General features: G+C 39.4%; 1 protein-coding gene across 9 annotated transcripts in view; it reads left to right on the forward strand.

The window, feature by feature from the left end:
- LOC102236405 (calmodulin-binding transcription activator 1-like) overlaps positions 1–15855 on the forward strand; it is a 386596-nt gene that overhangs the window by 199868 nt on the left and 170873 nt on the right. For all 9 annotated transcript variants that reach the window (XM_023330191.1, XM_023330195.1, XM_023330168.1 and 6 more), the window contains one exon: positions 14133–14268. In XM_023330191.1, the coding sequence (XP_023185959.1) occupies positions 14133–14268 (136 nt within the window). The remainder of the gene's footprint in view (positions 1–14132; positions 14269–15855) is intronic.

Here is a 15855-nt window from a genome sequence, read left to right on the forward strand (position 1 = left end):
GTACATCCTAGCCTACAGTTTTTTTCCTTCTTATCTCTGTTTGCTTCCATTTTTCTGATGAACCAGTGTGAAGAGGCTACAGCATAGCAGAAGCAGCCAGCTAGAAGTAAAACGCAAGGTTTCAATATAACAAGTCACCTGTCACAAAACAATTTAATCCATTTCCTCAACTTACCTATTTTTTATTGTGCATCCCAATATTTCAAGCCATGAGTTACGCTTCATGACTTTTCTACATGGTGGCACAGGTTTATGAAGTTCTGCTTGGACAGACATCAGTCAGCCAGCTGGTACAACTCATTCAATGGCAGCTGACTGTTTTTTTATTTTTGGCAAATGTTTTAGTAAATCTGTCTGTGGAAAATGTACATCTAATGGCAACGTATTTATACTTTTAATCTTCCAAAAACACAAAGGATATTAAACATGTTTCACTTGAGAGGTTTTATAGTCTTTATAGTGAATTATTTGCTCCACATTGACACTGTTACACACACATTCCCAACTGGAAATGTCCCAGTACAACCACACTCTGATCATTTTACCAGCCGGTGCTTTAATTAGTTTTTTTAAAGCTGGATCATACTGTTTTGTCCCACACACTGCTCTTCTGCAGCCGTTTGATTTCACTCTTAGTTCAGTTTGTAAATCTGTTTGAGCGCTACTACTAATTACCAACAGCAAAGCTGGCTTGGTCTATGTATTATTTTAGGAAGATGAAAGAACTCATGCTGGCATGATATTGTTGTTGGCATACATTATGTTAACTGCTTGCATTTAATGCTGAAGGTCAAAGATTTTACTCAGTGACATTTACTTTTTTTAAAATTATGTTTACATTTTTTTTTCTTTCTTCTTGACAAATGTCAGTTATCAATTGCCGCTCAAAGCGCTCAATAGTTTGGTTCTTAATTTATTCTAGATGTATAAACAACTAATTTACATTTATCTACTGCGCCGTGCAAAAGTATGAACCTCAAACTTTCATCCCGTGGAGCCAATTTCCTTCATAAAACAAATGAGTAGTCTGCATGTGTACAATTTAATTTAGGTAAATTTCTGTTATGTGAAGGCCTCTGAGGATTGCTGGGAAGAAACACACCAGAGAAGTGTGAAAATTGATGACAATAAAAAAGTTGTTGTTGAAAGAAAGGCATAAAAAGTCATATTTGCATTTTGGAAACCAAAATCTGCATTTAGCATTCCTCCACAACAAAGTTATGGAAGAAAGTACCAGAAGTTGGACGTCACTAAGGTTGTAAAAGACACAGAATTATCCTTCTAATCCAAAAGTATTTACCACTCTGTTTTTGTCTAGCCCATAAAATCTCAATAAGACAACAGACGTTGTTGTTGTTGTATTTTCTTCCACCTACAGTATCCGTTCTTGTTGCACAAGACTCCTGAGGTGTTGGGATGCATCAGAAAAGAAGCTGCAGTGGGTGTGGTTGAGATGCCGCCGGGGAAAGTCTCTACTGCTTTTGTCTTTGTACTGATGAACTTTTTTGTTATCGTAGAATATGTATTTCTTTGGGGGGGGGAGTTTTTAAACTTGTGTCTATGTCAAAATGTGAGAGAGTTCAAAAGCTATGAGTAGTGTTGAAAGACACTATGCATCTTTTATGGTCTGATTTGTCTCATATCATCACCACCTTTAATTATTCAGTAGTCTTGCTGGTCTGTATACCTTAATTTTTGGCACCTTTTGTGTTTACAAAGGTGATTCACAGTGTGATGATGCTTATGCATACTCTGTGTGTGGTATCAGGATTTTACTGACAGAGAAAAAAGCAGCTTTGCTCCAAGCTGGAATCCAAAGCAAGCATTTCAGCAAGGTAACTTCAATATATTTAGTGCTACCTTAAGATTGTATCAGCTTTGCAATTCAAGCAAAGCCTGAAATTCGATTTGATCTGCATGGCCACCATCATTTAGCTACGGTTAATGTCTGTCCTTCTTCCTGCCTTCTATTTGCGCCTGAGCTGCCGCGAGCCCTTGGCTCCAATTAAAGCCATGATGCCTGGCTTTGGTTGGTATGGTGACCAGACAGGGCACAGACAGAGCTGTGATTCCCAGGTGAAAGGTGGGATAGACTTTCTGATTCGCTCCAGCACCCAGATAGAGTTACAGCTCAATTTTAGCCTTTCATCGTCATCGGTCTATCCTCCAGACTAATATGGGACCTAGGAGAAGAAGAGAGAGAAAAAAATAGCTTCATCTTTTGCTCCTCTGTTTTCCTATCCATCTCTCTATTTTTATTCCCTCCATTTTTATTACTCTCTATTTCGAAATACTCAACACCAACCTTGGTAGAGTTATATTGAGGTTGTTTTGTTACAGAGGGGACTTTGAGATTAGCTTTATAACTTGATAGGCTGAAGCATCACTTCTACCTCAGCGGCTCTGTCACTTGGAGAAAGTTGAGTTTTTTGACCTTTATCCTGCTTTCTTTCAGCTTGTTCTTACAGTGTGTGCTTTGTTCTCTCACTTTTTTGTGGACAAGGCAGGATTTGTGAATTAATAATAAGTGGTTCAATAGCTGGCCTTAGCTGTGCTCCGTCACTGGAATCAATAGTGGAAGTTCAGTGGCACTGAGTGCTCTGGAGGAGCGATAAGGAGGGGCTTTATCCAGGTGATCCATATGCTCGGTTTGGCATGTGCCACGATGCGTGGGAAGGAGTGTGTCCTCGATCCATCCTGTTGCTGTACTGATCTCTGGGGACACACAGTTTGCTTTTTCACATGTTGGTTTTATCATCTGCTGCTATCATAATAATATTATTTAACAATTCAGCCATTTGTTTAAACAAATGAAAAGAAATGTGTACACATCACTCAGAATGAGCCATTTCTGTTTAAAGTTTTATTTATACATAGCTCTTTTGACTTTAGCTCCATAGTTTAGTGTTTTACTTTCTGCCCTTTCCACTTAATAACCTATAATTTCTATTTAGGCATCAGAGCCTGTGCTTTTAAACATCTTGACTGATGTTTATCTTAGGTATTAAACCATATAAAACCCATGACTTTATTTTGAACTTTGCAATTAAATTCCCCTGCTTCGCATTTTAGTAGAAGGCAACACAGTTTTTGCTAATAATGAACAGCTGACCTTTTGTTACTGCAGGCTAGTACATCTTCCATTTAATTGCATTAGTATTTTTGTACTGTAGAGGAGCTCAAGCTGCTAAAACAGCAACTCTGCGGCATGACGCAAAATAAGGTTGAACGTGATTCCCTGCTGGCCATGCATTATTGAAAATACAAAAACATCCTCTTTACAAAGTGTCATAATAAGGCAGCTGTGCAGAGGTTTGGTTTGCAGTTGCACAGGAGAGGCCATGCTATAGAAAAGCTACAATCTGATGGCACCTTTATTTACAATGTGCTGAGAGCCACCATGGATGATTTGTGGAGATTAGCAAGGAGGATGTGAGGCATGAATCAACATCTCTGCAGTCACTTTTTTCCCTTTTAATACATGAAAAGTAAAGAAAATGAAAAAGCATTCACAACACACACGATAGAAAAACCTATTTAGGTACAAAGCTACAAATCCTCAACAATTCAGTTCAGCGTTTTGTGATCAAAGTGTGCCGTGCAATTGCCTTAAGAAGACACCTTATTAGATTATAGATTTAACATAATTTAATTTCAGTATAAATTCTGCTTTTCTATGAAAGCTTCAAAGGTTTGTTGAAACATCAGAGAATAAACAAAATCCTTTATCCTACGGAAAACTCCAGACTGGTCAGGAAGAAAGTTGTGGAAAAGTTTAAAACGAAGTTTGCTTATAAAATACTGTCCCAAGCTTTGAACATCTCCACTTTCCGTCAATAATCAGAGCAGCGGTCAAACAGAACTATGCAAACTCCAAAGGAGCTGAAACTTTTCAAAGCTCAGATGAAAGAATCTGCAAACAGGACAACTAAAAGTTTTGAGATCCACAAATCTGACTTGAACAAAGTCACAAGAAGAAAGCAAAACAAAAAACTTCCTGGATGTTTTTAAGGTACACAGCTGTTTTGTAGACACATCAAACATGTGGGAGCAGGTGGACTAGTCAGGTAACAATAAAACAAACAGATAAATAATTTGGGGATGACATCCTGCTGTACGGATGATTCATCAGCAAGAATTAGAAAAAGTGTTTTGAAAAAGCATGTCTGGGGTTTAATACAGGACAATTCTTAATAAAAGCCTGTCAGAGTATGCAAAAGATTTGAGACTGCAGATAGAAGATCACTACCCTCTGACGGTTTGGTCCAAACATTATTCATGCGTTACACCGGCCCAGTCAGATTCTCAGAAGCAATCATTTTCCCTCCACTGACATTTCTGACTCATTGCATTGGTTATGAAATCCCATTAAAATACAGTAAAATCTTTAGTTGATAAAATGTGAAAAAATTCAAGGCCTTTATTTTGCATTTCTGAGGCACCGTATGATGAACAGTATCAACATTTCAACCCAGCACATTGTACGTCCTCGTCCCACACAGTCCCACCTGCAAACAGACATTGACAGCATGCATTTCAAGTGAATAACAAATGACCTGCGGGCCACAACTTTTACAAACTGTGAAATTCAAATTTGCTGTCACAGAAGTTGTACATCATGACTGCACATAGTCCTTACTGCTCTGTGTGTGATAGTATGCATTGACACAGAGAATGGAGAGCTGTAACCACTGTATGACATGGGCTATTTATAAATACCATCCCAGCCTCATCCACTGGCAGCAGCTGAGAGCTTCAAGTCTGAGTAGTGATGGCAGCCTCCCTGAAATGTGCATGAAACCAGCTTAGTGCTATCAGCGCGGCATCACCGCCAGTCACCAGCCGCCCTCTCGTTCTGCCTGGCTGCTGGGGACCAGATAAGACCCCCGCCTCCCTCCCCCTACCGCTTCCATTCGCTTCATGTTGCCCCCCCCCCCACCCACAACAATTCACCCGCCCTACACACACCAATTCACCCTTATCCTCTTTACAAGGTCTTCTAGGGACAGAGACACTGATGTGTAGCTACAACCGTAATTTATATTCTTTGTAAATTGTCTGTGATTTTTTCATTGAGATAAGTGTGGAGGGAACATCTGTTTCCTGCTGGAAGGCAGGGGGCTGGGGCTGGAGTTCTGTGGCAATTGTAGGCAGTATAGATAGAGAGAAAAGGGAGGAGTGCGATCTGTCTTCCTACTCTGAATTACAACTCCAATGGCTCCGCTACCCTCTCATCATTACTATGGTATTTAGTTCAACACGCTGGGTAAACAAACATTGAGCTCCATCTGCACAGCCTTGGAAATCAGTATGTTTCAACATGTTTGGCAAACTTAACTTGATGATTCACTGGACTAATTTGTGTCAGTTGTTGTTTTCTTTCCTAATTCTTTCAAATATTATGTGCATAATAAAAGTGATTCTGTTAAATTAAACAGTACACACCGGGCAACCTAACTTTTTTTTTTTTTAAGTGAAAGAGTCTATGTGATGAGATTTTAAAAGATGGCGCAAAACCTGTTTCAACTGAGCCCGACTTACGCACCACATTTCGCCTTACACCCTTAATTATCATATACCATTAGGCATTCACGACTGAGAGTTGAGGCCACTCTAGACCAAAGTACTAGGAACTGTGGGCATTGCAGTGACCAGGTGCTGAGGCCTCATTTGCAGTCAAAAAGGAAGTCGACCGGCAGCGTCTCGACGTACGAGCTCTGGCAGGGAGGGAGTTGGCGAGCTCCGGAGCAGTGGAGACGATGAATCTCAATCTCGAGGCCGTGGCAGATTTACATTTAAAGTAGTTTTAGCGAACGCCCCACTTCCTGATGCATGCTTTGGCAGGGCTGAAAGGAGCAGCTTATCTGCGAGTCATCAATTGCACGTGATACGTTCGGATAGGCGCTCCCAATGTGAAGCCGGCACCTCTCTACTTGCACGTCTACAACTCACAGATGATGTGCCATCTAATAGAGCACCATTGCTTGCGATGTAATTACATTAGGTGTGAAATATCGCTGGTCGGTTTTGACAGCTGGAGATGCGCACATTTATTTTCACATGGGTGATCTATATTTCACCCGTGATTGACAGAAACAGAAATGATCAACATCACTGCTTTATTTATGTTTTCTCATTTTACTTGTTACTACATTGAGCAGGGTGACTGGAAACTTTGTGCATATCTCTAAAAGGCCCTGTCAGGAGTTTTCAAGAACAAATTTGTCACTCAGAATGACACTTAGTGGCACTGGGGTGGAGCTTCATATATACAGTATATATATATATATATATATATATATATATATATATATATATATATATATATATATATATATATATATATATATATATTTGCGATTGACCATGAAAAAATCGGGAACAATTTTCCTTTGAGTTCTTTACAGATTGTGAGAGGGCATATTCTTAGCTTTCTAATGATGTCAAACATAATTGAAGTAATAATATTAAAAAAAACACTGAAAAATATGTGGCGATTTGAACGTTGGCACTCTGCAAACAAAATTAGTGAGAAAACAGGCCTGACCATTTCTGAAGAATAATCCCCCTAGTACTTTATACCTGGTAAAGTACCTGGTGGGGTTAGAAAAGGGTGTTCATTTACGTTACGTTGCAATATTATGCATGCATGTGGCACATCACTCACATACCAACTGATTTATTTTTTTTTATACTTTGCAGATTTTGGATCAAAATCTGATATTAGACCATATTCTTTTAAACTTCCTGATCACGATCAGTTTCTTGCAAGAGGCAAGAAACTAGAGGAGACAATTGATTGAATGCTTCATTTAAACTCAAACCGGTTGTTAATCTTCAAGTAAAAAGTTTAAGACCGATAGCCTCATACTTGAAAATCCTCTGAAATATCTGCCTTTCATGCAATACTCTGCTAGGCATTCACATTTTCATGACCCCTTGATAGCAAAAGCAAGGCTTTTTATGTTTTAACATGACAGGATTGTTGAGATCCAGAAGGCGTCTTGCAAAGCACCTTCACTTCTAGGGTTGAATGTTGCCAGGCAGTCATTTTTAATTTCTTAAAAATTGAGTGGTGAACCCCAAACAAACTTCACCTGTGGTGTGCCTGAGGATCCGGCAGGATGTCTGTGAAGACAGAGAACAAATTGTAATCTGTCAAAATAAGCCCTTTACTGGTGCAGGCTGAGCTCAAGAACCATGAGACAGCATCTGTAATGAAAGGACAAAAAAAAAAAAACATGATTAAAGGCTATGTGTGTAAACTTGCTCCTTTTGACCTAAAAAGGAAATAATCAAGAAGGAACACTGAATGCTCTGCTTAGAAAAAAGTTTATTCTGGACTTTGCTGATGGCTTCCAATGCTGCTGGCATGACGAGGAGATTCCTCTGGAGATCATTTCCTTGCATCATAGTCGAGGAGGCTCCATTGTTATCTGTGAGCTTTTTGCATCAGTGGAACAATGCAGCTTCAAGTTGCATCACACCACAGCTGGGTATGTGGAGATGACATTTCTCTGGACTGAGGGTCCTCATCTGTGGCGCCATCCTACACCACAATGCTGCAGTTCTGACAAATGACTTCTTCCAGGAAAACAACATCTCTCTAATAATAAATCATTAGAGGTAGACATGTTATATCTTTCATAAAGCCGTCTTCACCATATGGATCAGTGTCGCAACGAGGCGGGAAAAATTCACATGCTTGGCTGGGTGTTAGAAGAATTCAACAAAAACGGAAAGTGAATCTACTTCTCGATCATTTTTGGACACTTAGTTTGGATTTTTCATGGTTATTCTTTAAAACTTTTTATCAGATGATTAACAGCTTGTTACCACTGAAACATATTTTCAATAAATCACTTTGTTGTCTCTTACATTTCGTCCTTTACCATTTTGATACCCAGCTTAAAATTTGGTTCAAATCCAGCAGGTTAGAAGGGAAATTAAAATCTTTTAATCAGGGGTTTATGCACTGATAAAATTATAACCATTCAGGTAAAGTAAAAAATACTTTTTACCTCTTCATGGCACCCATTTAGGTATTGGAATTCATCTGGCAGGGAGTAAAGTTTGTTTCCAAAGAGGTTGATGTGCTAGAAACTGAAAAACTGTGCAAATATAAAGTTTTGAGGAAGTGTAGGTGGGATGATGTTACCTTTTACAAAGCAAATATTGTTCATGAATGATTTGAGGAGCCCAACAGGTTTAATTGTTGACTTGGCCTTTAAATTTCACAGACCTTTATCCAATCTGAGCAACTGTGCAATGTGCCTCAATGGGTCAGGGCTGTCTTGGCAGTAAAATGGGACGCAGCTTACTGCCGTGTGGTTGATCATAATTTTATGTTATTTATTTGTTCCCACAATTTCCTCCCACTTTATAATATGCTTAGTTGGTTTTTACAGGGGGAACGCATACCATTAAAAAAAGACTGACTTTTGGACTTGCCTCATTAAACCAATCTGGATAATCATTTTGTCTTTAGCCAGGAGAATGTGCCATCCACCTATTCCAGAGAGATAGATTTGACAACAGAGCATGTTTTATACTGTGTGATTATCCCTCACAGATGTATCTGTGTGCTGACTGCTTCTAAAGTATGATTGTACAGAAGAAGCTTTACAGTTAAGTCTTACAAGCCATTTGTGAATGTGGAGCTTAAAAACTTTTTTGAAAGCAATCCACCAGTTTTTTGTCTTACAACTATTGTTCATACACTGTATGTACGTTTAGAGCTTGTCCATTTTGGTCCATTGTTGTTTTATCCTTCACAAATTAAACATTCTAGGTCTATTTCATATTGCCAATGATTTTACAACTTGCCAAAAACATCTGCATTCCCACACATACTATATAATGTATGATCAAAAGTGTTGTAAAAAGCACCTTGAGACTTTTTATATGCAGTCTTGTCTTGATACAAAGTTTCTTATATGGTGTTTGCTCATCCTTTGCAGCCACAACAGCTTAATCCTTCTGAGAAGGCTGTCTTCAATGAGTGTCTTGTGAATAAATTTTGACCATTCTTCCAAATGGAGCACCTTAGAGGTCAGACACTGATGTTGGATGAGAAAGCCTGGCTAACAGTCTCCACATTTATTTATCTCAAAGGTTTTTGCTGGAACTTAATTCAATTTCAGAAAACAACAACAACAAACAATAATGCCATCTGCACCAAACTTTACAATAATAATATTAATGTCATAAACCTAGCAACTGCAAAACCCAGACTCATCCATTGGGTTGCCAGACAATGAGGTGGGATTCATCACCATCTTCACTTCTCTAAAGTCCAGTGGTGGTATAGTTTATGCCACGTCATTTGAAGCAGGTACTTAAACTCACGCTACACCATGCAAATGCTTTATCTACGGTTATGAAAATTTATCCACCTCCTCATGTTGGATCGTAGAAAAACTGCAACGGACAACCAGCTGACCTACAAGTTGATTAAATTCATTTATTTTATTTTTCAGTCAATTAATTCAAATATGTACCTACTTCAGGGAATTCCTTAGCGCCACATAAAGTTTTGGGGTTTTCATTTTGTGATTATTGAACATGGAAAAAAAACCCCACTGTGATATCATTGCAACATACACACCACACAAAAGAGAGAAGCATCAAAAACAAGGCATATTTCATACTCGTAACAGGATTTGATGTCTCACAAAATATGCTTTATTTCTTCACACTTAGACCCACATAAAATGCATTTTTAGATACGCCAACCACATGGCAAAACAGGAACCAGCATGACAGCAGCTGTAAATGAATACATCCACATTGAATTTTCTTTTTTTTTCTCCCATAATTCTGGCATGAATCACCAGTGTTTTTCCACCAACCTTTTTCTTTAACAGATTTGTTTTCCTGTCTCTGTTTATGATTTTCTTCATCTTATATTCTCTATTTGTGCCTTAAGACTGTAAAGCCGAGATTTTATACAGGTTTTTTTTTTTTTTTTTTGCAATCGCTCCCTTGGTCTTACTGTGCTACCGATTCTAAGCACGTCAACTGCCTCATAAAAAAACCTGTACCCTCCTTTGACTTTTTTTTTTCAAATGAACAAATCTGATTGAGCGAATGTCATTACCTGAGTAAATGAATGTTTCCTAAAGGAGTGGACAAGGCCTAACACCGTCCTGAGGGTAAATCTTATTATCGCAGAAAAGTTCAAAGGAGGAAAAGGAAAGGCGGATGTGGAACACTTTGACAGAAGCCTGCATTTCCATATTAATCTGCTACATTTCAGTATCTGAGACAAAAGGGCCACCTGTCAAGCTTTTTACAAGAACACAGCTTTTAGCTTTCCTCTCATGTATAAATATGTGTAATTCTGATAAAATTAATTGAAGCGCCTAAGTAAACAGTAGTGGGAAAGAATTGGAAGAGAAAAAGAGCGAGACCACAAGAGGGAGAAGAGATGCATTATGTTGACAAAGCAAGACTTTTTAACTGGTCTACCATCCTGCCCAGAGTGGACGCCTAGGCTGTCTTTAAGTTCAAAGTGCCTTGAATCGTAAATAGTGTCTACCAAATGCTCCCTCCAAAATAGCTGAGCGAATAAGTTTTTGCACCAAGCCGATAAATGTGGCATTGAGCCTTTGACACCGAAGCCTCACCCCAATTTCCAGTGCTCTGGAGGAGATCAGATAGCCCTATGTCATTTGATTTTCTACCTTATCTCATCTGCGCCCATCTTTTTGTCTCATGCTGGGCTACATTTTAAGAAGCTCACACTTCTCATAACTTTTTGAAGGACAAAAACGCAGAATGATAATGTAATAAATAATACCATCAAACTTTTTAGATGGGTCACTTTCAGGTTCGATTGATCCCAAGTAGAGCTGTTGGAGTCTGAACTCGGTAGCTTTTATGGTAACTCGAGCAATCTGGGATGCAAATCCTTAGAAGAGCATGTGCTGATTGTAACAGTCTGCAAAATTCCCTGCTGCTATTTATGATCACTGCCCCACTATGGATGACATTAGGGATCCTGCAAAGTAGAACATGATTTATATTTTGTGTACATCCCAGCCTTTGAGTGGTAGAGTACAACTTCTCAAGCATGACCAATAAAAATGTCTTCCTAATAGCTGTTTTCTGCAAAGTATTCAAAGCTCAAAGCAAGAGGCGAGGGGAAGATGGCAGGAAAGAGGGGAGGTGTGGGTGAGTTGAGGTGAGGGATCCTGAGACAGATGAAACAAGAGGGAGGGGTGAGAGAACAGAAAAGAAGTCGGCGCGAGGGAAAAGACGGAGACGTTCCCTGGTGCACAGCCTGAGCTGACTGACGAGAAGGAGAGAGGGGCTGTGGGGAGGGGAGAGAGAGGCATGGAGATCAGCACAGAGTGAGCGCATCAGTGTATGAGTGGCGTCTCTCATTAGAAGGTGCTGTCAGGGGCCACAGAGCGGGGGCCGCGGGGACCCCCCCTCCTCCTTCTCCTCCTCTTCCCACCGGCCCCCAAGATCCGGCAAGAAAAAAAAAAGATTGATGAGTGATTCTAAGATAAACACACGCCACGGCCCCCAAAGGCAGCCCTGCAAAATGATGCATGCAGGGTTATAAATAAACGTTGTGAAAAAGAAAATGTTACAGTAAACAACAAAACAATGCAAAACAACGGCTCTTATTTATTTATTTATTTTTTGTTTATTGCTACAGAAAGCACAAATCAACCCGTTTTTTTCTCTACTTTGATGTGTTTTTCTAGTTGTTTGAGTTTGTGTGTTTGTGTGTTTCTGGAGGAGAGGAGGGGTTGTTGTGTGCACTCACATTGTCTATACGTGGGAGAACTGAGCGGAGGGCTAACACGGCTTACCAGCTGCCTGAACGCTTAAGCCTCCCTCAGCTACCCAGCCTTCTCAGCAGCTTGGGCAGGTGTCTTTCCTTCTCACTCACTTCGCAGGAGCAACAATGACATAAATCTTTCTTTCTGAGTAAGATCCAAACTGTAAATAGTTGTGTGTGGTGAGTCTACATTTGCCATAGTTGTTTTTGCACAAACTTTTGCAGTTGGTTTTGGAGACAAAAAACAGGTCTTGCCACAATCAAGCTTTTTTTCAGTAGACATGCTTTAGACTGATAGTTCACAACCATTTTATGGCATTCAGCCCTTCAGTAGATTCGTTTTTTTTTTTTTCTTTCTCTCTTCAAATCATATATAGCAGCAATTGATTAATTAAATCAGTTTTTACAAAGGTAATTTTCCTGAAATAAAGATCAACCCAATACCAAACATTGAAGAACATCATGTAACTTTTTGGGTGCTTTATTTTTGAAAAATTAAAAATGTATCCAACAATGTATATCAATAAATTATTTTGTAAAATATCAAGATTCATCATATCAATAATTTCTCTATGATGTGCTCTTGTTGTGTATGGTGCGTATTTATTAGGACAAACAGGTAAGCATTTAGTGTGATGAAAGGGTCCATTTTTATGCAGTATCCCATGCAGTATCCCATGCAGTACTCTGAGTATCCCAAGCAGTTTGATAATTATTACCTGAATTATTCAGACAATAGATGGACTATATTGCTGTTGGAGCTACAGAAGGCATTCAATGTGCTAATATGTGGGTCAGATAAAGGTTTCCCAGCATAGCGCGAGTTGAGGTAATGATTTTTAGTCAGATCATTGCTGTGACTCTTGATTGGCACTTGCAAAACTTCTGCATCAGCAGAGGTTAGTGTTGGATATGTATAACAACATATAACACATATTCTACAGAGCTTTTCAACATATCTCAAGAATCCAGCAGTTTGGATTAGCTGCAAACCAAATTATGAGTACTGCAGAAAAACATCCGACACTGATGGTAGGTAAAGTGTTATTTAGTTAAAGCTGTAGTAGCACCAAGAGTTATGGATACAATAACCATTTGCAATCAATCACATGTGAGGATCTTTTAGAAATTCACTCAACTTTTAAACTCCATGTAAAGATTCTCTGTTGCTGAAGTTTTGAATCCATGAATTTTGTACTTTTCTATGGCAGCAGCGCTGTTCTGCCATGCCAACCAAGTCATCCCAATGGCTATATTGGTGACTATCTCCAGCGGTTATTGGGAAATAGGCATTCTACATTTGCAGTGATAGGTCACCAGTCCATCTAAAGGCCCAACCAAATGATCATTTTGTTAACTTTCTTTTCCATTTCCAAAGTCTGGATGTATTTCTCACCAGCAATACTTTTATCTGTGCTAATGAAATAAAAAAAGGTCTTCTTGCAGATTAAACATACCAAAAAAAGAACGTTAAAGGTTTCTGTTCTGTAGCACACACTTCTAAATTATTTGCAGAACATGTTTCTGTGTATTTGTCTTTCTGACAGTGTACATCTCATGCACATCCAATTGTTGATGCTGAAAGGATGTTATATAAGTCTGTCCCCGCTGAAAGATTGTATATCTTCTCTCAAGTCAATGCATGCATTTGTGTTGAATGATGGGGAAGCCTGAAAATATGCAATATGAATTGATTTGAAGTGATAACACAAAGCATTTCTGCAAAACAGGCAAATACCAATACACACAACTGTATCCACCGTGACTGCATGCTACTTGTTGAAAAAGGCCATACATATTTTATGTTACACTTTCTGTTAATGTTGAGCACAGAATGCCAAATGTTTCTATTACAAATCTAAGTGGAAAGGCAAATTATCATCAAACAGTTACACTATATCATGGTGAAGCAACAGGCTGTGGTCTGGTGGAGGGAGAATGAATTATGAATGGACTGTGGGAGAGAATCTTCTCTTTTCCCTGTGGATTTCCAGCACCATTCAGGTTGGATGAATGAGAGATAATGATGGAACCTCACTCCTCCACACTTTTCTGCCACTAGCCTTTATATAATTTACCCTGCAATGAATCGCACTGTAACTTCTGGCAGGGCACACACTCTAAAAATGCAGAGGAATGCTTTGTTCGTTGTCAGACCGTGAATACCAATGCCGAGAATCTCCATGAAGAATTCTTGTCATCTAGGTTTCTGGTACATTTTCTGCAGGGTGGAAACTTGTGTCAGATCTCGTTGCTCGTCTCCGAAGTGAGTTCCTTGGTTGTGCTGTACTTTGCCTATCCTCTTATCTCATTTAATCTCTCTCCTTTGTGGTTCCAGGCCGCAGAATGGGTCGATGATACTGTACAACAGGAAGAAGGTGAAGTACAGAAAGGACGGCTACTGCTGGAAGAAGAGGAAAGATGGGAAGACCACGCGAGAAGATCACATGAAGCTGAAAGTGCAGGGAGTTGAGGTGAGTGGGGTAGTTTGAGGAGGGGTGGGAGAAACTAAATGTGAAAGGAAAGGATGGGGGAAAGAGTTGGGGTGAGAGCCAACGTTCATTCTGACACAGACAAACGAAGGCCTACACTGACTTCTCCCCTGGCTGTAACGGAGACAGTCGCATGGTGCAGTAGACACATTTCTCCAAGGAACCACACCAAGAAACAATGCAGCACAACAATAGTTTTCCCTGGGAAGCCAGTGGAGTGGAACCGATTGTTTGTACCTTATTAAAGCTGTGGTTGTTGCCTTTGCTCCAGAGAGCCTACATTAATCTTGCTGGCTCAAAGCAGCACTGTAGAGCAAGTGTTCCCTCACCTCAGACCAAGTCACTGCCCACACCAGCTCCTGACATAAAACGGCCATTTGTATCATTCTCCACTCACCTGTAGGACCTGCAGTGGCGTTTATGCAGCGTTTAAACACGGGTTGATGTAGGAGGTGTTAATCAGACACAAAGACTCATTGTTGTACTTTTAAAGTATTCAGCAGAACCAAAGTCTGGATTCAGGTTTGTTGTTACTGACAGATTAAGTAACAAGCAATGAAACCAGAAGAACAAGAGTTGAGGGATTGAGATAAGAGAGGTTTAGGATTTTTGATTTCCATTCAGAAAAACCTCAGACACAAAGTATACAGCCATGGTGCACACATCGGGGAGTCATGTTGTGTGTCTTTGTCACACTGTGTGACAAAGACAAAGCTTGGGCTTTCTACCTTCAGGGGTTTTGCTCTCCATTTTGTCTCTGTCTCCTCTGCATATTTGTCACTTCAAGAAAATGGCCTCTTTATTCGTGTAGCCAGTTCAGTGTCATCTGCGGAGTTCTGATAACCTGCTCAGACTGCACACATCTATCCTGTTGGACTATGACAAATAATTTTAGCTAGTGAAGATTCTAGTTAGACGGGTCATTTTATTATACTGTCATTAATATACAATGGTTGATGGTTCGGATATTCCTTAGACTGTCAGTTTCGATGGATTACAAAAGTGTTTTTATGTAATGATTGTTGTTCTTGAGTGAACCTCCAGATCTTTGAATGCGTTGAGCTGCCCAACTTTCATGTTTGCTCTTGAGCAGCTAAATGCATAGCTCGTGATGTTCAGAGGCAATACTTTCTGTCACTTTTTGATAATATCCACAAGTTTTGATTTCAAACAAAAGTGCACTTATTTAGCAAATGTCATTTCCACTGTGTTACTCTAGATATTAATTTCTGGTTAACTGATGCATTGAAAAGTTTTTCACAGTGGCTCTTTTCAGATTTTTTTTTTTTTTTTTGCTTTACTCAACTTGCTCATTACTAATAGTACAGTGAGTTTCAGTGTCATGCAAGCACAAGGTTGTGCCCTGTACCATAGCTAGTTTTTGTTTTTGGCAACTGTAATTACTGTTAAAATCTTTGGGTAACATTCCTTAAGGTAAGATCTTTTAGCATTATTCACCTTTAGTAAAAAGGTACTTCAGTCTGTCACTGTTTTACTTCTATCAATTACTGGTTATTTTTTCTACCTCATCTTATAGTTGTTGTTTTTTTTGTTCTCAAAATGTGTCTG

Source organism: Xiphophorus maculatus, chromosome 1 (assembly GCF_002775205.1).
Source record: "Xiphophorus maculatus strain JP 163 A chromosome 1, X_maculatus-5.0-male, whole genome shotgun sequence".
In the NCBI taxonomy this organism is placed as follows: domain Eukaryota; kingdom Metazoa; phylum Chordata; class Actinopteri; order Cyprinodontiformes; family Poeciliidae; genus Xiphophorus; species Xiphophorus maculatus.